The 22,970-nt window shown below is 45.4% G+C and overlaps 1 protein-coding gene across 2 annotated transcripts in view; it reads right to left on the minus strand.

The window, feature by feature from the left end:
• Positions 1 to 2,707: 2,707 nt before the first annotated feature.
• The window catches only part of MYO10 (myosin X), a 276,883-nt gene continuing 256,620 nt past the window's right edge, over positions 2,708 to 22,970 (minus strand). Inside the window, exons 29-41 of one of the 2 annotated variants that reach the window (XM_025387276.1) lie at positions 22,565 to 22,658; positions 20,712 to 20,767; positions 18,421 to 18,563; positions 17,865 to 18,059; positions 16,522 to 16,679; positions 13,452 to 13,575; positions 12,273 to 12,570; positions 11,110 to 11,317; positions 10,116 to 10,252; positions 8,837 to 8,957; positions 7,939 to 8,391; positions 5,996 to 6,187; positions 2,708 to 4,183 (exon numbers count right to left, since the gene is read on the minus strand). In XM_025387276.1, coding sequence (XP_025243061.1) covers positions 4,082 to 4,183; positions 5,996 to 6,187; positions 7,939 to 8,391; positions 8,837 to 8,957; positions 10,116 to 10,252; positions 11,110 to 11,317; positions 12,273 to 12,570; positions 13,452 to 13,575; positions 16,522 to 16,679; positions 17,865 to 18,059; positions 18,421 to 18,563; positions 20,712 to 20,767; positions 22,565 to 22,658 — 2,281 coding nt within the window. In that variant the 3' untranslated portion in view covers positions 2,708 to 4,081. The remainder of the gene's footprint in view (positions 4,184 to 5,995; positions 6,188 to 7,938; positions 8,392 to 8,836; positions 8,958 to 10,115; positions 10,253 to 11,109; positions 11,318 to 12,272; positions 12,571 to 13,451; positions 13,576 to 16,521; positions 16,680 to 17,864; positions 18,060 to 18,420; positions 18,564 to 20,711; positions 20,768 to 22,564; positions 22,659 to 22,970) is intronic. The other variant, XM_025387279.1, reaches the window with a different exon arrangement.

Genomic DNA, 22,970 nt, shown 5'->3' on the forward strand with positions numbered 1-22,970 from the left:
CCTTCCAACATGCTGGGATTACAGGCGTGAGCCAGCATGCCTGGCTGAAACTATTTTTACAGAGAACTTATGTGGTGCTATGGTTTGGCTGTGTCCCCACCCAAATCTCATCTTGAATTGTAGCTCCCATAATCCCCACCTGTCATGGGAGGGACCTGATGGGAGGTAATTGAATCATGGGGGCAGGTTTTCCCATGCTGTCCTCGTTGATAGTGAATAAGTCTCAGAAGATCTAATGGTTTTATAAAGGGGAGTTCCCCTGCACACACTCTCTCGCCTGCTGCCATGTAAGATGTGCCTTTGCTCCTCTTTCACCATCCACCATGATTGTGAGGCCTCCCCAGACATGTGAGACTGTGAATCCATTCAACTTCTTTTTCCTTATAAATTACCCAGTCTCAGGCATGTCCTTATAGCAGTGTGAGAATGGATTAATATAGATGGCCTTATCCTGTTTTTCCACAAAGCTACCTGAGGTACTATATAATCAAAAAGAATAAGGCAATTCTATAGGTATTAATGTAGGATGAGAGCTAAAATACTATGCTGAGACAAAAGCAAGTTACAACAATTTGTTTCTATATATTAAAAATGAGGATGGGGATATATATGTGTGAGTATATGATTGGACAGTTTATTTTTGAGAGAATATTCAATAAAACAGTAAAAATAGCTGTTTCTGGGAAAAGAAAATGGGTAATTAGAGGGCTACAGCTGGAAAAAAAGTAACATTTTACTTCTAGTATTTGAGATTTTTGTTTTACAAGTCACCTACATATATTAGCTTTCAAAAGAATTAAAAAATACTAGATTGTTGGCATCTGAAATAAAATACTTTATGCTGATGCCTTCCTCAGTAATAAACAGAGACATTCAAAACTGCAGTCAGCCCTCAGTGTCCACATGGTCTGAATCCAACCACAGATTGAAAATATTTAAAAAAAATTTTTTTGGCAGGGCACAGTGGCTACACCTGTCATCCTAGCACTTTGGGAGGCTGAGGTGGGAGGACTGCTTGAGCCCAGGAGGTTGAGGCTGCAATGAACTGTGGCTGTGCCTCTGCACTCTAGCCTGGTGCCAGAGTGAGACCCTGTCTCAAACAAATTAAAACAATTTTTAAAACACACACACGCACACACAGTATGCCAACTATTTATGCAGCATTTACGTTGTGTTAGGCATCAGTAACCTGGAGATGATTTAAAGTGGAAGGAAAGATGTGTGCAGGTTCTATGCAAATACTACACCACTGTATATCAGGGACTTGAGCATCTGTGAATTTTGTATCCTGGGGGAGGTCCAGAACCAATGTTCCTTGGATACCAAGGGACGACTGCACTTCATTGACCTTGTTCAAAGCTACTGACATCACACACATCAAGAAGTGCACGTAAAAGCAGTAAAATTGGAATAGGTTCCGTGGCTGCGGGAAACTCAGTGGTACTTTGTTAGCTGTGATGCTGCTCTACAGTGATAGGAGATGTCACCACTGGGGAAACTGAGTGAAGGGCACGCAGGCCTCCCTGTATGTTCTGTTACAACTTTCTCTGAGTCTGTAATTATTTCTAAATAAGAGGCTAAAAACAAAACCACAACTATGCCACGCAAAGGCTCACGCGTAAATCTACGTTCTAACTATGGTGCTGCTCTAACCCCCTAACTGAGTCATGCCTTTCCTTGCCTATTTCCCCATCTGTAATTGAGGGCGGGGGACAGCCTTCCAGAGTAAATTAAGTCACAGAGGGAATCCTGAGAGGTGTGCAGTAGAAAGACTTCTGTCAAATTCTCTCTGGGCCTAAAATAAAAACAAAGAACACATATCCTAGTCTTTGCCAGCCTTCCTTCGGTCCCTGGGTGGGGGGCACAGGATCCAGGCAGCACCTGGCTTCAGGTTCCATCGCAATCCCTGCAGAATGGGAAGAAGCTATTTGTGAGCATGAGCAGAGGTGGGAGTCAGTGGTCTGCAAGGGAAGTGGCGCTTGCTCATGCCAGATGCCTGGTCTGGTGGTTTGGGTACATAGGCAACCAAACCACCTACCTGTGTGTTCTACTCCACAGGGAAGTGCAGGCAGGTTCTAGGATCTGGGGTTTCAAGATCAGGCACCCTTTGGGGCTGACACAGGAGACTGTCTGACATAAACACATTTCAAGTCCTCAGCTGTGTGTGACTTCATTTATCAGTCCCTTCTTTTGCCTCTTGGCTTTCTTGAAGTCACACTCAGTGTCTACAAGAGCAGTGGAGACAGCTGCAGTTCTGTGTGTGGACCTGGTGAGCAAGTCCATGAAACAAACACCAAGCCCAGACACTGAAACCCCAGCATTAACACCAAAAAGCCAGCCGGGCGCGGTAGCTCACACCTGTAATCCCCAGCACTGTGGGAGGCTGAGGCAGATGGATCACTTGAGGTCAGGAGTTCGAGACCAGCCTGGCCAACATGGTTGAAACCCCATTTCTACTAAAAATACAAAAGCCAGGCATGGTGGTGCTCACCTGTAGTCCCAGCTCCTTGGGAGGCTGAGACCGGAGGATCGCTAGAACCCAGGAGGCAGAGGCTGCAGTGAGCCGAGATCACACCACTGTACTCCAGCCTGGGCAACAGAGACTCTGTCTCTAAAGAAAAAAAAACCCACCACAAAGCCAAAACAAAAATAAGCCTCCCCTCCATGGCATTCCGAGCCTCCTCTGATAAAGGAAACACACAGCGTATTAGCTAGTATCTTTTATTGTCAGACCTGTGAGCCAACAGTTTTGCAGGGTTGTGCACAACGGAACAAGGCAAATTTCTTGTGTGGGTAGACCTAGCTGGCCCAAGTCTTTAAAACTTTTCCATATAAAAATAGAAGTCCAAGACCAGATTATTTTTCTTCTGGTCATAAATGCTGATTTATTTACAGGTGCCTTGGTCAGACCACCATTATAAACTTGGGATAAAATACGTGTGTATTTTACTAAAGCCTCAGCATTTAATGTCAGGGTCCTTTAAAGGTTCACTCAAATGTTAAGACATTTCTGGAATGCAGCGTCTCTACCCCATAGTCAACATGGTTGTACCTGTAATCGATCCAGAGGGATACAATTTAACCTTCCAAGTAACACTTTAACTTAAATCTTTTAGACATGAAAGACTCCGAAATGACTTCATTCTTGTTCTAAAACCAGCACTGGAGCCAGCTGTTGAAGAGCAGTTTATAAATACAGTTATCTTGTAGGCTGCGTATCTGTTTATAATACAGCAGACACAGATGCAGACTTTGCTACATGTAAAACAAAATGGGGTCAACACATATTTTTCAAAATACAGCAAAGACAGGAAAATCCAGGATTCCGGTTTGTTAATAAAACCACCTTATAAAGTAACAATTGAGACTATAGCTCTGCACTATTAAAAATATACAAACAGACTGTGTACACCATTGCACATCCTTTTTCCCTTTGCTTTTTAATGCTCATGAAACCATGATTAAAGTGTTGAGTTTATGAACACATGCATGAACAGGCAAGCACGTACACTTAAAAGATGAAACAAAGAAAAACGTTGATCATGTCATTCCATGAGAAAGGCTGCCCGCAGCACTCCAGCTCAAACACACAGTCCCCTCGGGCTCTCTATCCCCTCCCTACTCCCTCACCTTCCCCCAGATTTGGGGAAATCAGGTTGGGAGGTTAGCGCATCATTGACAGAGAATGCCCCCCTTCCACGCTCTGTAAGTCTCCCCGAGAAGGGGGGGGAAGGCAGTTCCCTTCAGTAGCACAGTTAGGGTCGATTAGTATTGGTTCCACAAGTTAAGGCACTTCCGGCTGCTTTGGTGGCAGCATGGTTCCTCCCCTCCTTTTTTAAGGCATGTGTCCTCTAAGAGTAGTAAAGCTTTGGAAACTGTGCAGACTGTTAAAGTTGACAGCTTAATACAGGATCATTGAAGTCGGCAGGCAAAAGGATCCTCAGAGACACCTCCCTCCAACCAGAAGCTTCCAGAAAGCCTGGGCAGCTCTGTGTTTCGGCTGGGCATGGCACACTGGAGCCAGCCGAGGCCAGAGGGTGGTGCGTTCAGGTAGCAAAGACAGGTGGGCTCCGTCCCGCCTTCACCTGGAGCTGCCCTGGCTGCTGGCGGAGCGTGTCGTGCTGTAGCGCTTCTTCACGATCATGCTGATGTAGGCTTTCATGAGCTTGGCCACATCCACCACCTGCCCAGCAGGGAAGCAGAACCAACACATGGTCACGAGTCTCCCCCAGGCAAAGGGCCCTGCCTAATAACCAGACATTCCCTGGGCACCCTCCCATAGCTTTCCGTGCTAATCCACAGCTCCCATTTTGCAGGAAGCCAGAAATTTAGCTGCTTTCACCTTCCTCATCAGAGAGAGGTGGAATCTCGGCTTTTCCAAATACAATGTGCACCACCTGGTGGTTCTTTCACACAAACGTGCCAACTTGGCTTGATGTAAACTGTCAGATTTTGCACATTAAAATACAGAGCTACCCAAGGAAGCTGAAGTTACTCAGTGTCAACAGTGCTAGGATTACTATCCCCGCTTAAAATAAAGGTGAAATGACAGAGTCCATAATTACAGCCTTTAAAGACAGGATCATCTAATTCTAGTCAACTCCTTAGGATGCAGCTGAAGAAACAAGATAACTGAGGCCCTAGGGGCTGGGAGAGCAGCCAGCTCCCCAGACACCAGGCCCGCTTCTGCTCTGTACCAGCCACCTCCTCCAGCTGGGATCTCCATTAGCTCCCTCCCATGGTGTCCCCGTCATTGCCACTCCTTCTCACAGCTGGCCTGGACCCCGTGCAGGCATCATAACTGGCTTCCATTTCCCTGCTTGCTCTCTTCCCTTCCGGTCCCACCCCAGAGATCACTGTCTATAAATTCACTGTTATGCCATGTACAATCAAAGATCCCATAGTGGTTCCTTGTTGTCTACTGGATCTCACCAAATCCTGCAGTCTGGCACCTGGGACCCTTGAGTCAAGGGCTCCCCACCCTCTTCCCTCTCACTGCACGTCTCCCCATCAGCCTAAGGAACCTACAATGCCACATCCTCCAAGCACCTGGAACGCCCTCCTCACCGCCTCTCCATTCCGAACCAGGCAGCAGGTGACTCCTCTCCACTCACCACGTTGGATTGCTAGCTGTTCCCTTTGTGGAAGCCTCAATAAGCTTCTTGTATTATACTGTTTAAACTTTGAAGCTGGTAGTGTATATATTTAGAGGCCTTTTAGTGTGTGTGGTTTCACAGTCTAGAATGAGCTGCACCTAGGATGGTCATGTTCCCGGCTTCCTCCTGGTCTCAAGAGGCCACCAGAAACGAGTCTCACAGCTCTGACACTGCCGTAATTGTTAACTAATTTTCTTTTTTTTTTCTTTTTTTTTTTTTTTGAGACGGAGTCTCGCGCTGTGTCACCCAGGCTGGAGTGCAGTGGCGCCATCTCGGCTCACTGCAAGCTCCGCCTCCCGGGTTCACGCCATTCTCCTGCCTCAGCCTCCCGAGTAGCTGGGACCACAGGCGCCCGCCACTTCGCCCGGCTAGTTTTTTGTATTTTTAGTAGAGACGGGGTTTCACCGTGTTAGCCAGGATGGTCTCGATCTCCTGACCTCGTGATCCGCCCGCCTCGGCCTCCCAAAGTGCTGGGATTACAGGCTTGAGCCACCGCGCCCGGCGTTAACTAATTTTCATAAGGTTTTGTTGCAAAGAATATACTTTTTCATGGACATCTATGTCACTTCCCTTTCTCTTCCTTTCCTCCAAGGGTAAGAGTCCGCGATACAATGGAACCAAATTCCTCTGTTGCAAAAGTATACAGAAGAAATACAGGGTTCTCAGATTTTAGCCTGTAGGGAACCAGCAGCTGGAAAGGGACCACCACACTGTATTTTCGTGTTTTAAAGAAAAATATTCAAAGAAAATGACCTGGTCAAAGGCATGAGGAAATGGGGTCTTGTTTTCCTGTCTTGTCAAGACCATGAATAAAAAGATGAACTTGCTTTGCCTCTTACCTCACTGGTTTCAAAGAGCAGCTCCCTCTCATCGACCACGATCTTGTACGTATTCGCCAGGGGTGCCCCAAAAGAGAGGATGTGTTCATACTGGAAGACTTCCAGTGGTCTCCCCTCCCCACGCTTGTAGACGGAGACGGCATCCGCACTGACACCCAACCAGAGTTCCTGAGGGAAGCCACCTTCCTTGCACTGGTGGGCAAGAAAGTCAACAGAAGAGTTAAGTCACGAAGTGGTTGGCAACAGCATCTAAACCATAAGACAGGCTTTGAGTGAAGTCCTCTGCACAGAAGATTAAATATAAATACATTCGATGTGCGTGCATGCATGGAGGGGGGGCATGAAATATGAGAAACGGCACCTCTCTGGCTATCTTGATTGATTTCTAACTAGTTAATCTCATGCATTTGGGAAAAGCTCACTAACTGGCAGGGTCTAACATCTTGCTTTGACCCTCCACTTCTTGGCATTATTCTACTAGCTGTTTGGTTTAGTGACATGGAAGTGGCCTGGTAATGCACATGCTGGCCGGGGGACTGAAGGAAGCTCCCCTCCTCAAGACAAGTCGACTTTTAATATCTCCAGTTCTGCCTCCAGTCCTCTTTGCGGATGGTTAGTCTTCAAATACAAAATCTAGGATCACAGAGGGAAATTCTCCACATCACGCATGCTGAGCAGTTCTGGCTCCTCTTGACAAGGAGCAGCAATGGCCTTCCATGTGCAGAGTGGGAACAGGGTCTTGACTGGTTTTGGTTTAACTGTACACACAGATTGGTGGAAGACAATAAGAGCCCATATGGAGGGGCTAACAACACAGGGCTGATCCAAACCTGGACAAGCAGGAGGGCTATAAATTGGGGACACTGAAAAGAGTCCTTAGTTTGTATCCCTAATAACCAGACATTCTCTGCATTCTCCATGCAAAAGCCAGTAGCTTTCTATACTAATCCACAGCTCACATTTTGCAGGAAGCCAAGAGTTTAACTGCTATTATTACCTATTCCTTGTCAGGGAGAAGTGGAATCATGGCTTTGTACAAAACACCTGATTTTTTTATACTTAAAAACAAACTTCATTGAACCAACCAACCAAACCAAAAACATCACCCAATGAAAAGCCATTAATGGATCCTAGAATATACAATCAATATTTAGATTTTTACAGACCCTCAATTTAAAGTCATCGGATAACATGCAGAATTACTGCGATCATCAAAAAAAAAAAAAAACTAATTTAGACCAGGAGCTGGCAAACGTATCGGTTAAGGGCCACATAGGAAAGATTTTTAGACTTTGTGGATCACGTTGTCTCTGTCACAACCACTCAACTCTGCACAAAAATAGCCAGAGAATGTATCTAAAGGAATGAGCTCGGCTGTGTTCCAATAAAACATCAGAAAAAAGGAGGCAGGTAAGATCTGACCCACAGACCAGTTTGCCAAACTCTCATCTATACCATTAGTAAGACTGCTTTTCAGTAAGTGGTCTACTTAAAAAAAAAAAATCAGTACTGGGTTGATGCTAATGGCTAAATTCCATTATGAAACACATTCTTTCAAACACAGGGTTGTAAAGAAAAAACAAGTAAAATGCAAGTATATCCACAGTTTCTAATTTGTATATATAGCTATAAATTTTTTTAAATGTAGATTTTTATCAGTGTTTAAAAAATTAGATCTATAGCTTCCCTAAGGAAGGGTAGTAAAAGAATAGATGACGTCTTAATTTTGCATTCATTCCTAATATTACAGATGCATTTACTACAAAGGAGAGGAGAAACTGTGAGAAGGGAGGTGTTAATGGTACAATTTAGGGGGCTCGAATAAAAAAGGTTGAGAGAGCAAAGTGCTCCATCTTGTCTTCTCTCCATATGAACTTGGCCATGATCCACGTTCTCAGATGCCGGCACCCCGCCCACCCCGACACACGGCAGCCACTTCTCACCTCCACGTCAAACAGCGTCGAGCCATAGCCAGGCCACTCCTTGATCAAGGCCATGTACTTGGCCATGGCCTGTTCCTGGTTCATTCCCTGAAATTTCTTCCACTTGTCAATGATACTGGCTCGAGCAGAGGAGACCTCTTCCTTAATCCACATGTCCAGCATCTGCTCCTCCTCGACCTTCTGGCGGACCACGGACCCTGTCCGGAAGCTCCGCCTCAGGGTCCCCTCCAGGAAGCTCGTCCGCCTCTTCTCCAGCCGCTCACAAGGGGTGAAGGTTTTGGTTGACTGGCTGATGCGGGCCTTGAGTCTCTGCAGGGAATAAACCTCTTCGAGAGGTGGGATGGCAGCGTGCAGAGTATAATCCCCCTGCAGATACTGGAGTCGCAGGGCAGCAAGAACCTGGAGGTTTTCTTCTGGGGCTGGATGGTGGCCATGGATAACCGCCTCGTGGGCCTGAAAGGAGACAGTCAACAGCTTTCTGGTCAACGCACTGCCGTGCCATGGGATGCCCACAACGCTTCCTCCCTCATTTCATCAGGGTTTCTCTCATACTCACCTTCCCTGACTGCCCTGGGTTAAAACTGCACCCTCACCCCTGCTCATTGCTTTAAATTTAATTTTATCCCTAGCACAGATACCATCTAACACACGTCATATATTTTATTCCTTATGGTCTCTCTCCTGTCAACTAGAACGGTTCCTGGAATGGTGGTTCAAATGCAATGTGTAGCAGGTTTCATTCTACAAAAGAATGAAAGAGCAGCTGGGCCTTGTCTTTCCCGGGAAATCTACAGGTGTGCCTCATTTCTAAGGTACCAGTTAACTTACAAGGCTAAGTATTAACTGGTTTCACCCTTGCTTGCCCGCAAAGAAATCTGTTTCTAACTATTCCTTTTACCTGTTCAAACATAAACGCAAATTCCACACTGTCTTTTGGCACGTTGTCTGTGTCCAGGAAGCAGTAAAGTTTGAAGTAGAATTTCCATGGCAGGTCCCCCACCTCGGATGTGGCAGCCAGCCTACAGACAGGAGTCAAGAGAGGCTCAGAAAACGAACGAGAGGGGCCTTCGGTGACCCGCAGGGAGCCGACTTTATATGGCGTATTCTAAGGACACAGACATTCTGTCCAGGCCCAGATAACAGTGGATAGAGATGGGGACAGAGAAGTAAACAGAGTGAAAAACGTACTTTCACCCTGATTTTGCTTTAAGAAAACAAGCAGACAGCCTCTGGTTAAACCAGCTAACAAGTGTTTTCTGAGAGCCGCATTCGAATTAGTACCAGCTAAGCATTATGCTGAGTTCACGGGAAGAAAAGAAACAAAAGCCTGTTTCTTTATTACCTTTACCAAGCCCCAGATACATTATGAGAACATTTATAAGAACTGATGTGAATATTCTCGTATGAGGGCTGTGTTTATACTAAGCAGGAATACCTTCCGTGCTACTTAGACAATATGAAGTCACAGATCAAATATCGTAGGTCTATTATAGGCTGGGTGCGGTGGCTCGCCCCTGTAATCCCAGAACTTTGGGAGGCCCAGGTGGGCAGATCACCTGAGGTCAGGAGTTTGGGACTAGCCTGGCCAACATGGCCAAACCCCGTCTGTACTAAAACTACAAAAATTAGCTGGGCGTGGTGGTACGTGCCCGTAATCCCAGCTACTCGGGAGGCTGAGGCAGGAGAATTGCTTGAACCCAGGAGGCAGAGGTTGCAGTGAGCCAAGGTTGTGTCACTGCACTTCAGCCTGGGTGACAGAGCAAGACTCCGTCTCAAAAAAAAAACCCAAAAATTGTAGGTCCATTTTATGTTGTAGATATAAAACATAGTTTCAAGAGTTTATGAGTTGACTTCAGTCAGCCAGCCCAATTTCAAAGCTAATGGCAACTGGAAACCTAAAATATCAAGAAATACCCAGACAGGTCCAATATGGAACTGAGAAAAGGAATGGGGTAAAAAACCACTGACAGGTTACATCATGTAAGACCATGGCTTTATCTAGGAATCGAGAAAAATAGCTAGCAGATATGCAAAGTGAAACAGGCATCAACCCAGGTAAAATAAAACTAACGCCAATACACTGTGAAGCCAAAAACGGAATGGAAGTTCAAACCCTCAACCCTGCTCTGTAATTTCTCGTATTTGCTCTTCTGACACAGTAGGGGAAAGGAACTTACTTTTCAAACTTTGCTAAGACGTCAGCCACAACGGTTCGACTTTCAATGGCTTTGTCGACGTGGCCGTTGTATTCAAACAACGCAAACATGTTCCTGCTGTCCTCCATGGCGAGGCCTCGGATCAGCTTCTCCACCACCTGGAAGACACACCAGGGGGCCTTCAGTTCCACAGGCTGCGGCCCCAACACGTGTTCCCAGATGTGCCATCACCAGATCCCAGAGGGCGCTGCCGGCACCAGGGCGTCTCCAAGCAGCTTCCTCAAAATGTTACGCGTGTGGTCATCGCAGAATTTCAAAAGTACTATTTCCCCTTGTTCTCTGGAAATCAGATTTATCTCTTTCTTGCCAAAAAGAACCCAGGGTATTTTGCCCATTGGTAGAGGCAGATGCTGGGCTGATTTCTTGCAAACCTATATTAACCGGAAAAGTGAGTGAAAAGCTGCAGTCCTGTCTTTTATCTGATACATGTATGAACTCGAAGGAACAACAGAGACTCCAGATGATGGTTTTTTTTTTTTGCACAGGAAGCCTTGGGGGTGGGGTTGAGGGTGGTTATTGGATTACCCTTTTGGCCAATTAGTTTTATAATAGTAAGTTCAAATTTAAATAAGAAAATGTGTTCGTCTGATATTCATCTAGCTAGTCATGTGGCACACAGAAACACTTTGTAGCAGAAGCACCACAATAAACCCTCATCAAAGTGGCTGGACCTGAGCCAGGTCTGCAGCTCTGCTAGACCCTCAGCTGCTTCTCAGATTAGCAAGATTATGTCTCACGTACTTTGAGTTTATCTCTGTGATTCCACTCATCTTATTTTTCTCTCTATATTCATGTGGTTGCTTGTGGGTTACATGCATTTCCTTAGTACTGAGCAGCTGTACTAAGCAAATTGCAGCTGTGCAGGACAGCCGCTCTAACGCTGCACGATGTTCCTGACCCGGGCGTATCTGCGGCAAAGCATCTAACAGAACAAGCAGCCGCCGCCTCTCCTCACCTCCCCAGCGGTGGTGTGGGAGTTGATGGTGATCTTGCAGGAGCCTCCACCATGGCAATAGACCGTGGATGTCATTTCCTGCCTGTGGATCAGAGCTTCTATTTCATCTCGGGAAGGCACAAACTCTCGGCATTTGGTTTTCTTAAGAGATTCGTAAGTGAAGAGAGCGTATTTTTCCATCTCGGTTCCTGGAAACTGTTCCCGTATCCTAGGAGACAAACACTAACTGTTCATTTTTAGGCTGCTGGGAACTGGGCTGTGTCAAGGGTCTGGAGACCAAAGCGGTGCATGGTCCCCCACTGGTGAATGGAGCAAGCACCAGTGACTTCTTGGCAAGGGCCCGCTTCATTCTGTGCAGTTCAATTTAAATACAAAAAACCCCTAAAGAGCGAATGTCTCAGTGGGAGCAACTGCTGCCAACTCACCTCTGCAGTATTGTTAATACTTGAAAGGGTCATGCCTCATACTATCATATGAAAATTCTTGGCCAGGTGCCGTGGCTCACACCTGTAATCCCAGCACTTTGGGAGGCAGAGGCGGGTGGATCACCTGAGGTCAGCAGTTGGAGACCAGCCCAGCCAACATAGTGAAACCCTGTCTCTACTAAAAATACAAAAAAACTAGCCAGGCATTGTGGCGGGTGCCTGTAATCTCACATACTTGGGAGGCTGAGGCAGGAGAATCGTTTGAACCCAGGAGGTGGAGGGTGCAGTGACCGAGATCATGCCATTGCACTCTAGCCTCGGCAACAAGAGCAAAACTGTCTCAAAAAACAAAAAAAAAAAATTTCTTTTTCTATAGCTAATCAAAATCTCAATCAGATTGTTTCTACCTCTTTGATCTGGAACAAATATCCAAGTTTTTTTTTTTTTTTTTTTAATATAGAGTAGTGGTAATCAATGGATTGATCCAATCTCCTATACATTAGGACATTACACCCAAGGTGACTTGGTCCCTGAAATAACCTTGTGTGGCTTAAAAAGAAAAAGGATGGCAGCATTCTGTAAGCTTGCGCAGGCAACCCACGAGTCTGACCCAGAGGTCCCTGTCCTACTAGAGGTGCCTTCTGCTCAAGAGCCTCTTTATCTGAGCGAGGACCCAGCGCCCCACCTGCGTGAGCAGCTCTGCCCAGCTCATCTCCCGTGCCCACATGCTTTATTTACCTTTTCAGATGGAACTTGAGATACTTGAGAATCCCTCGACTCGGCAGGAAGGTGCAGCTCAGGCATGTCAGGATCTGCCAGCTGTACAGGTTGCCCACACTGCCGGGGTGGGGCACTTTGTTGGTCTGTTTGATGAGCTGGCAGTACAGCTCGTCCCGCAAAGGCCGCAGGTCATGCCCTGTCTGTAGGATGCCCTGGATTATTGGAATCGGGTCAGACATGGACTCCAGTTGCTGCAGGGAATTGAATACCTTGATGGCCTCATCCTGAAGGGTGGTATAGCCTTTGTCTTTAAGCACTACGACAAGCAAAGCAAACACAGAAGTCACCCGAGGGGTTCAGAATAGGGCGTGGGCACAATGGGAGCAGTAGTGAAGACAAAGGAATAAATGAGGAGGACGGATGCAATGCCCACCACACTCCCTATACATCTCAGTCAGCTGAACACAGATCTAAAAGCACAGAGGTGGGTCAGGTGACACTGTTTTGTTATCTAATTGAACTTCTTACCACATAAAATGCTTACTTAAAAGGTAATCTGTTGCTGAACAAAATCCTTTTTTGGAATGCAAGATTACTTAGGCTCTGGTTGTCTGGCTACTTGGCCAGGTGCAACGGCTCACACCTGTAATCTCAGCACTTTGGGAGGCTGAGGCAGGCGGGTCACTTCAGGCCAAGAGTTCAAGACCAGCCTGGGCAATATGGCGAAACCCTCTATTAAAAATACAAAAATTAGCTGGATGTGGTGACGGGCGCCTGTAATCCCAGCTACTTGGGAGGCTGAGGCAGGAGAACGACTTAAACCTGGGAGGCAGAGGTTGCAATGAATGGAGATTGCACCACCGCACCCCAGCCTGGGTGACATAGTAAGACTGTCTCAACAAAAAAAAAAAAAAAAAAAAAAAAAAAGGCTACTCTCAGTTCATGAGGAGAGCTGGCATTTCTGACTCCTTTAAATCTCTTCTTTTATTACAGCAATCAATCTTAGCATTACTACTACCACACTCTAGAAGTCTTGCTTTAGTAATGAATCTAAGTATATTTCATCTTTTCCTTCCAAGTCATGATGAATAAGAGAGTCTTTGAGCTAAAAACAAATGCTACTGTGTTAAGCTAAAGAGCTAGCAGGGCAAGTGGAATCATGGTCTCTGAAGAGTCGGGGTGGAACTCTGGACTTACAGTTGAGATTTATGTCCCCGTACGGAAGGGGCAGGAGTGGAGAGTGCAAGGGGTGATGGGTGTATCGAAGGATCGGGTTCCGCTTGTAAATCTGTTCCACCACATCCGAGTTCAGGCAGTTCTCCTAAAAATAAAGCAAGCAAGCTTATTGTAAGAAACCTGGACCTAAAGGAACAAAATCAACTGTATTTTCCTACATATAAATATTTTTCAAGAGTCTCAAACATCCATAAACCTAGTGGGGCAAAGATGGTGGAAATCCAGTGTTAGGTGATTTCATGCACGAAGACACTCATAATCTGTGTTTGAAGACAAGTCACAAAAATACATTCTTACAGCTCATTTCTTTTTTTTTTGAGATGGAGTCTCGCTCTGTCACCCGGGCTGGAGTGCAGTGGCCCGGTCTGGGCTCACTGCAAGCACCACCTCCCGGGTTCATGCCATTCTCCTGCCTCAGCCTCCACAGTAGCTGGGACTACAGGCACCCGCCACCACGCCCGGCTAATTTTTTGTATTTTTAGTAGAGACAGAGTTTCACCATGTTAGCCAGGATGGTCGTGATCTCCTGACCTCGTGATCCGCCCGCCTCGGCCTCCCAAAGTGCTGGGATTACAGGCGTGAGCCACTGCGCCTGGCCTACAGCTCATTTCTTAGTTTCTCGCGCATGTACTTCCCCATGTGATTTTAAATTTTCTCCCCTGGAGATTACATACACTTAAAAAATTTCATCTCGGCAGGGCGCGGTGGCTCACACCCGTAATCCCAGCACTTTGGGAGACTGATGCAGGTGGATCATGAGGTCAGGAGTTTGAGACCAGCCTGACCAACATGGTGAAACCTTGTCTCCACTAAAAATACGAAAATTAGCTGGGCGTGGTGGCGGGCACCTGTAATCCCAGCTACTCAGGAGGCGGAGGCAGAATAATTGCTTGAACCCAGGAGGCGGAGCTTGCAGTGAGCCAAGATCGCGCCATGGCACTCCAGCCTGGCTGACAGAGCGAGACTCCATCTCAAAAAAAGAAAAAACAATTTAATCTAGGCTGGGCACAGTGGCTCATGCCTGTGCATTTTGAGAGCCTAAGGCAGGAGGATCAGTTGGGCCCAGGAGTTCGAGACCAGCCTGGGCAACATAGTGAGGCCCTGTCTCTATAAAAAACAGAAAAGCAAAATAAAAAAATTAATCTGATCTTCTTTTATTGCTTTAGCCATCAGTAGCTAAATCATGTTATTTTTATCTATAGTTCATTTCATAAGCACATTTTGCTAGTTCTTGAATTGCTGTTTTCTATTCTCTCTATACCTGAAAACTACACACATTAATATATTCTTGGGGAGACTGTCCTTCCACGTGCCTGCCCGCCCTTCCACCCTTGAAACGTAAGAAAGTCTCTCACGGAATTTCATCATCATGTACTTGTGCTCCTAAAATGTTCATCTGGGATATGAAAAAAACAAAGTTACTTTTAGAACCTTAAATAAACAGAAAAGTTGGAGGAGAGGTAATGAATCATTCTATCGTGGTAATTTCATTTCCACTATAAAACTTTTTCAGTAATACCCAATTGAAGGGCACAAAAAATTTTTTTAATTACTTAAATAATTTCTATGGACTGATTTAGGGTAACCTGACTCATTTCTTAAGAAGCATAGCTTTGTATTTGAAAAATTATATTTATTCTTTTAATGTCTAAATTCAAATTGATTCAAACAATTTCATGGACAAACAAAAAAAACAAAAAACAACTGGCTTGCCAGAATGTGGTTCCGAACACCCAGAGAACATAACACTTTGGAATCAGGAGGCCAATTTGATTTGGATGGAAAATTATCCACCACTGATGGATTAGATCCTCTCCCACCTCCACAAAAGCTGAGTTCCCTCTTGGATCTGGTTAGCTAATTTCCTTTGCTGTCCCTCAGTAAAATACCTGCCTCACCATCATTCTAGCACCTTCTCTGTCACAGCCCCACCTCTGTCCTGGGAATCTGCCTGCAGGACTGCTTGGAGGGCCAGCAGTCTCCCTTGACTTGGTTCTGCACCTGGGACTGACCGGCTACGTGGGCAATGCAACCAGAACATTCCCCGTCAGCGTTCCATTTCCGAAAAGTGAGGGTAAGAATCCCCGGCTCAGGGCTGCCATGCAACCATTCGTTCCTTCACCTCACATACATTTACTGAGCCACTACACTTACTTATAAACAGGAATTTATAATGTAACACGCTCAGTGTTAGTATAGAGACTCAGGAGCTTCTGGGAGTTTGCATGTGTCCGAGAGGGATGCCAGGTGTTCTTCTAGACCACCCAGGGCTCCTTGGGAACTCACTCGTGTGGTCTGGAAACTGTACAGTGACAATGGAACTAGCAGGTTACTCCTAGAAGGTCCCCAACTGAGGCTGAGGTGAAACCTGACACAAGGCACGTGGTCCCCCACGCAGGTCACCACATCCCCATGGGCACGGAGTCCCACAGTGCAAGCTGCAGACCTCGTCCTTCTGCCCACAGAGCCCAGCAGGTGGGATCGGGTGACTCAACACTAGGGAAGTGTTAGGAAACATCTAACACTGCCCTAGAGACAAAACACTTTTGGTCTAAAATTTCTCATTTAGATTCCTGAAAGCAGGGTACTCAAACATAAATTTAACCAAGCGCTAGTTTTTTGTTTTGTTTTTTTGAGACGGAGTCTCCCTCTGTCGCCCAGGCTGGGGTACAGTGGAATGATCTCTGCTCACTGCAACCTCTGTCTCCGAGGTTCAAGCAAGTCTCCTGCCTCAGCCTCCTGTGTAGCTGGGATTACAGGAATGTGTCACACCTGGCTAATTTTTGTATTTTTAGTAGAGACACGGTTTCACCATGTTAGCCAGGTTGGTCTCGAACTCTTGACCTCAAGTGATCTACCTGCCTCAGCCTTCCAAAGTGCTGGAATTACAGGTGTGAGCCACCGTGCCAGCCAACCAAGCACTAGGTTTTGATTACAGAATGAAAATTGAGCTTCACTAATGCTGCGGTCTTAGTGCTCTAAGGGTAGAAGCTCTGAGCTGTAATCACCCACCTTGATGGGCTTGTCTTACCTTGATGTCTTGAATCAGCTGCTGGGTGGGGGTGTCGATCGGGGCCTTGGTGTCGGTCACGTTTTGAATGGCACTGGACCACCGGGTGGCCTCATTGAGCAGCTTGGTGTAGAGCCGGTAACAGTGCTTGCGCCCATACACGGTGACGTTCCAGTAGCCTGCAATGGCAGGGGTGCCCAGCACACGCATGTCAACGCCAACCTCGGGGACTGGGGCAATGCCTGTGTCCTCTCTGACCTCAGTCCCTTTAATTATTCAATTCAATAGATACTGGCTGAATTCCTACATGTGTCCTGCCCTGCACTAGGTATCTAGTGATGAAGAAAAAACAGTGTCTCTTGCACTGTGACATTTACAGCTGAGATGGGGAGATGAATATTAGAACAATAAACCCATCATGAAATACATGAAGATAAATGATAACTGGCTCTGGAAGGGAAAAGGGTAAGTTAATGTCTCTTTCTGGGCTCTGGATGAGGAGTGAAAACTCTCTCCGATTTCTGACTTTCCTTCTTCCTATTTCTTCCTTTCCTTTCCTTAGCCTCTCCCTTCAGAAGACAGCACTTGTGCCTGGCAGTGTGTGACTTCAGAGGCAAACTGTCCGAACCATCACCCAAACCTGACGCGAATGGAACAACTATGTTAAACAGAAGCACAAGATCACAACCAGCAACATCAAAATAAACTATCTTCTGGAAACACTTTTATAATACTAAAAAAATTAAATCCTCTAATTTACATGTGTGCTTTCTATGCTACTAGGCTAAGTACATGGACAGTCAGGGTTTATCTTTTACAGGTTGTATAGGACGCTCATCGTACAATGATGGAAAACAGCCTGGCCCACATGGCAAAACCTCCACCACAAAGTATAAAATTAGCCCAGTGCGATGGTGCGTGCCTGGAGTCCTAGCTACTCCTCGGGAGGCTGAGGTGGGAGGATTGCTTCAGCCTTGGAAGGCTGTAGTGAACCATGATCGCACCATTGCACTACAGCCTGGGCAACAGTGTGAGACCCTGTCTCAAAAATAATAAGAATAAAAATTAAAAGGATGAAAACAGAGTATATGAAAACAAAGCTTCCTGTACGATGCCCTGCATCTGTTGACATTTTCTTGTCCTTGTGAGAGTCTTCCTACCACTCCATGAATCAAGACCTCTCGTACGGCTTAAACACTAAGTGGTCACATAGCTAACCCCAGACAGGCTTAGAAGATAAACCAAGAAGACACCTTCTTTGGGGGGAAATAAAGTACCCACTAGGAAGGAATCTTATTCCTTGCCTGGAGCAAGCCCAGACTTTAAGATCTGATGCTCAGGGTTTGGGCAGCCAGCCTGGTTACCTGTCTCTTTGAATATCTTCTCATCTGGGGGGACGACAGAGCAGAGGCTGTTGAGGACCAGGGTCCCCAGTTTCAGCGCATTCTTCTCTGAGCTCTTGTAGTAATCCAGGGAATTGTGGGTGAGTACAAACCACCGTTTCTTCAGTTTCAGTGAAGACATCTTTGGACTGTTCTTCACCTCTTTGTGCAACCATCCTGGAAAAAAAGGATGAAAGTGTAAATTAAAATCTATGAGGAGAAACCCCAAAGACCATACCATCATCCACATAATGCCAACACATGGATGGGGTTTCTAGCTACTTGTCAGAAAAAGACCACGGTCACCCCAACTCGATGTAAACGGAACTATGCGAAAGAAAAGCACAAAATCACAACTAGCAACAAAAAACACAATCCTCTAGAAACAATTTATCATGTCACAAATTAAAAATCACTTAAAAAATCTCCAACAGTTAAAATGGGAAAAGCAGCTCAAAATGAAAATGCTGCAGATATCTATATGCAAATGGAAAGGGGAGCCTGTTAAACAGACCAAGGAAGCAGGGCAGGCAGTCACCTCTCACGATGAATTCCTGGCCCTCCACTCTGGTGTCCCCTTTGGACCGCTGCAGCAGGGTTATCCAGTGGTGCATCTCCTCCGGCGTGTCGGCGTTGCAGTGCAGCACCCGGTTGGCCGTGATGATGACAAACGAGTTGGGTCTGAGCGACAAGGTGAGAAGGAAACAAAGCCCCTTAGGTCTACCGTCAGCATCACCTCTGTGTGAACCGAGACTCAGGGCCTTCTTCCTGCCTTCTGGGTCACGGGACATACACTGCTAGGCTTATTCATGTTTTTATTAAGGCAAACCTTGCTCATTTCTGTGGAATTTCTTTTACACATCATTAACCTTTAAACTTGGAACGACACATTCATTCTGAAGGTCCTGGAAGGGAAAACATTTCTTCATGCAAAACTTTCCAGATGAAACTCAGTTCCGGGAAGGCTAAATAAGGTGACCATGAGGGAAAATTTTTTTTTGATGCCTCTCCAAAGTCAATTTTTTCCTGCCTTGGGTAATATTTCTCTGGGTTGGTAATGAAATGTCAGACACCAGCAATAAAAGAGGATCAGTAAATAGGTGTAGGTGGAACATCTTAAATGCTTGATTATGCTTTGTACAAAAAGCCACCTGGGTTTGTGTTTTCAAAGGGATCTAACAAGGGTGCATTTCCTAGTCATGGATAACGTGATCATGGAAATTTACTTTCTCCCTTGCCTCTTTTTGTCTGGAAATGCCCTGAACCTCTCTCACAGGCCCTTGCTGATATAAATACTAACTCCTCCATCTAACGGCTTATGCTAGCGAATGTGAACTCTTTCTTGCAAGTCTTCAAATGTTCACTGTAGTTAAGTGACACAAAAGTTTAAGAGAAAGAGTCACTGAACTGCAGGACACAGGGAAAACTATGCAAACAGGCTGAACTTGAGGTGCCCCTTAAAAATAAAAATTAAAAACCCAACCCTTTTTTTTTCTATAGTTGGAAAGGGAGAAAAGTGGCCAGTTGGGGAAGACAGAAAAGCCTGAACGAGGATGCAAAATCCTAAGGATGGATCATCACAGGCCCAGCCTGGAGGAGTGAAGGGCTTGGGAGAGCGAAGACGTGGAGAAGGTGAGGTAGAAACTCACATACCAGAATAAGCAGCATCAGGGCTTTGATTACTGATATGACACATACATGTTAAAGATTGAGCCAGGTATAAGGGGTGCAGGCTGACTACTAAAAACAAAGGATCCATGGTTCAGAAGGGCCTTTGTCAATGGGAGGGTGACAGAGACCCCACGGCTCTAATTCTGCCAAGTAGGCCCTATATTTTGTTGTCAATTTTAACACACTCGTATTTCATTTTCCGGCTGTCTTACTGAGGGCAGAAGACAATTTTGATTCTTTCCTGGTCTGTCCTAGAGAAACTTTTCTTAAATTCTGCTGCAGAATTTGTTTTTATTTTGTTGTGTCCTGATTTTATTGTGTCCATTGATTAAATTTTACACTTCTTCTCCCAAGAAACTTTATTTCAAGTTTTTCTGATGAGGAAATAAAACGTGATTTCCAAAGTAGGGTTTTGTAACTTTGTGTATGTGTCTGGGATAGAGGGAAGACAAAGAATACAATTTAGATTTCGGCCCAGCGCAGTGGCTCACGCCTGTAATCCCAGCACTCTGGGAGACTGAGGCATGCGGATTGCCTGAGCTAAGGAGTTCGAGACCAGCCTGGGCAACATGGTGAAACAGAACTAGAACTTACAAGATAATACAGAAAAACAGACAATAAAGTTCACTGGGCAGAAAGACGCCTCAGATCATCTCCAAAGATGATTTGCCTTCAAAAATCGAACCCAAAAAGGGTGCCAAGGAAAATAAATGTTTGTGGTTTATTAATACTCTACATATACATTATCATCAAAATCCTTTCCAAGTTCATTGTTAAGTTCAGAAAGGAGAATGACTCCCTTCCCCTTTGCTGGAATATCATTTTCCTAAACAGGTATTTTCTTCCCGTATAAATCCCAAGTTTGTCCCTGTATACACATGAAAAATATTTATTCCTCATGCTTTTTTAAATTGTCTAAATTAGGTTCCCAGGGTTTTCCCCAGGACTTCAAAGATACCCAAAGAAGGAGACTTCCAGATGATATAAAATTGGGTGCCAAGAAGGCAGACTTCGGATTGCTGGGGTTGACAAGGTGGGAACACGCAGCCTCGTGTGATTTCACAGCCCTGCGAAGAGGGACGTAACCTAGCAGCACAGACACCTGTGGACACACACAGGTGATGAGCTGTTTTTATTAAGAGCCACATCTGAGCTTACCTATCAGGGCTGTCAGAGGCACACACGGAATCAATCAGCCCCACATCCAAGGTGCCCTGGAAAAGAACAAAAAGTAAAGAGAATGAGAGAACCACTAAAGTAGGGTGCACACTATAGTAACACCTCTAGCCCACTCCCAATCAGACAGAAAAGGCTCTTTTCTTTTTAACTTCAAAATAATAGTCATCTATGAGATGACTCCTCTGTTGTGTGAGTACAAATAGCCTCTACACAGGGCAGAATCTATAGCCCATTTATTTTTAAAAATTACGAGTTAATCATTCTCTCTTGTCCTTTCAATAATTTATTTCTATGTTTTTAAAAAATTAGTATTTTACTAAACTTTCTAACAAGTACCTCTACATTAATTTAATTTACTTTGTTTGTTTCTGAAACAGAGTTTCACTCTGTTGCCCAGGCTGGAGCACGATGGTGTGCTCTTGGCTCACCACAACCTCTGCCTCCCAGGTTCAAGTGATTCTCGTGCCTCAGCCTCCCAAGTAGCTAGGACTACAAGTGTGGGCCACCACACCTGGATAATTTTGTGTTTTAGTAGAGATGGGGTCTCGCCATGTTGGCCAGGCTGGTCTCAAACTCCTGGCGCCCTCAAGTGATCCACCTGCCTTGGCCTCCCAAAGTACTGGGATTACAGGTCTGAGCTCCCTCCCCCAGCCCCCCATTCTTAAAACAAGCTCAGTGAACAGTGTTTATAACCTTCTTTCAATAGTACACATTTCCTGATTTTATTGTGTCCTTCGATTAAATTTTATACTTCTCCCAAGAAACTTTATTTCAAGTTTTTCTGATGAGGAAATAAAACGTGATTTCCAAAGTAGGGTTTTGTAACTTTGTGTATGTGTCTGGGATAGAGGGAAGACAAAGAATACAATTTAGATTTCGGCCCAGCGCAGTGGCTCACGCCTGTAATCCCAGCACTTTGGGAGACTGAGGCATGCGGATTGCCTGAGCTAAGGAGTTCAAGACCAGCCTGGGCAACATGGTGAAACCCCGTCTCTACTAAAATACAAAAAATTAGCCGGGTGTGGCGGCACACGCCTGTTGTCCCAGCTACTCAGGAGGCTGAGGCAGGAGAATTGCTTGAACCTAGAGGTGGAGGGTGCAGTGAGCTGAGATCTCGCCACTGCACTCCAGCCTGGGCGACAGAGTAAGACTCCATCTCAAAAAAAAGAATACAATCTAGATTTAGATTTCAGCATCCTCTGAAGAGTAAGTGTAATGTGTGTTTCCGTGACTTCATAAAAAGTAGGATTATTTCTTTTGTTCTTTTGGGTTTGAGGCGGAAGAATTGGAAGGTATTACTACTTATAACCTTCTACAATTTATTTGGTTTTGTTGTTTGTTTTTTTAGGAGAGAGGGTCAGGCTGCTGGAGCTCAGTGGTGCAATCGTAGCCTCAAATTCTCAAGCTCAAGCAATCCTCCTGCCTCAGCCTGCCAAGCAGCTGGGACTACAGGCACATAACACCACGCCTGGATAATTGTTCATTTTTTTCATAGACGCAGTGTCTTGCTATGTTTCTCAGGTTGGTCTTGAACTCCTGGCCTCAAGTGATACTCCCACCCCAAAGTGCTGGGACTTCAGGCATGAGCCACAGTGTCCAACTTAATTTACTGTATTTATTATTGTATTATTATATTGTACTATTTATTGGATTTATTATTGTATTGATTTTAAACTCAAATGGTCCTGTTTTTCTCCTTAATTATTCTACATTTACCTTTTAAAAAAAAGACTGTCTGGAAATTCCCAATCTTTCCCTTTTTTACCATCCTGATGCCCTCCCCATCCCTGCCCCCAGACGCCCCACCCCCATCCTAGGTAGTGCTCCCATACCACAGCATTCTGTGGGTTTGCCTGCTCATCATGCATCTCCTGGATCTCCTGGTCTGTGGACGCATGGACCTGACTCAGCACGCTGAACCACTGGCTGTGGGGAAGAGAGAACAACTGTGAAGGAGAGGCCAACCTCGTATTGGTAAAGCAATAGTGCTCTACTGCACGTAATCTGTGAAAATAACATCTCTAAGCACCTTTGCTTTTAATTTGATTACTTCTTAGGGATAAATGTCGGTTTCATTACCAAAGAATAAAGTGAGAAGAAGCAGATAAAGTACCTGTAAATGCCTTTAAGTGCTCTATTACGTTCTAACTTTAGATCAATGGACGGCCTTTTCTCCAGGTCCCATAGACCTTTACAGACATTTGACAATCATGAATGAGTTCCTTGAGAAATTAACAG

Source organism: Theropithecus gelada, chromosome 6, assembly GCF_003255815.1.
Source record: "Theropithecus gelada isolate Dixy chromosome 6, Tgel_1.0, whole genome shotgun sequence".
Lineage (NCBI taxonomy): Eukaryota > Metazoa > Chordata > Mammalia > Primates > Cercopithecidae > Theropithecus > Theropithecus gelada.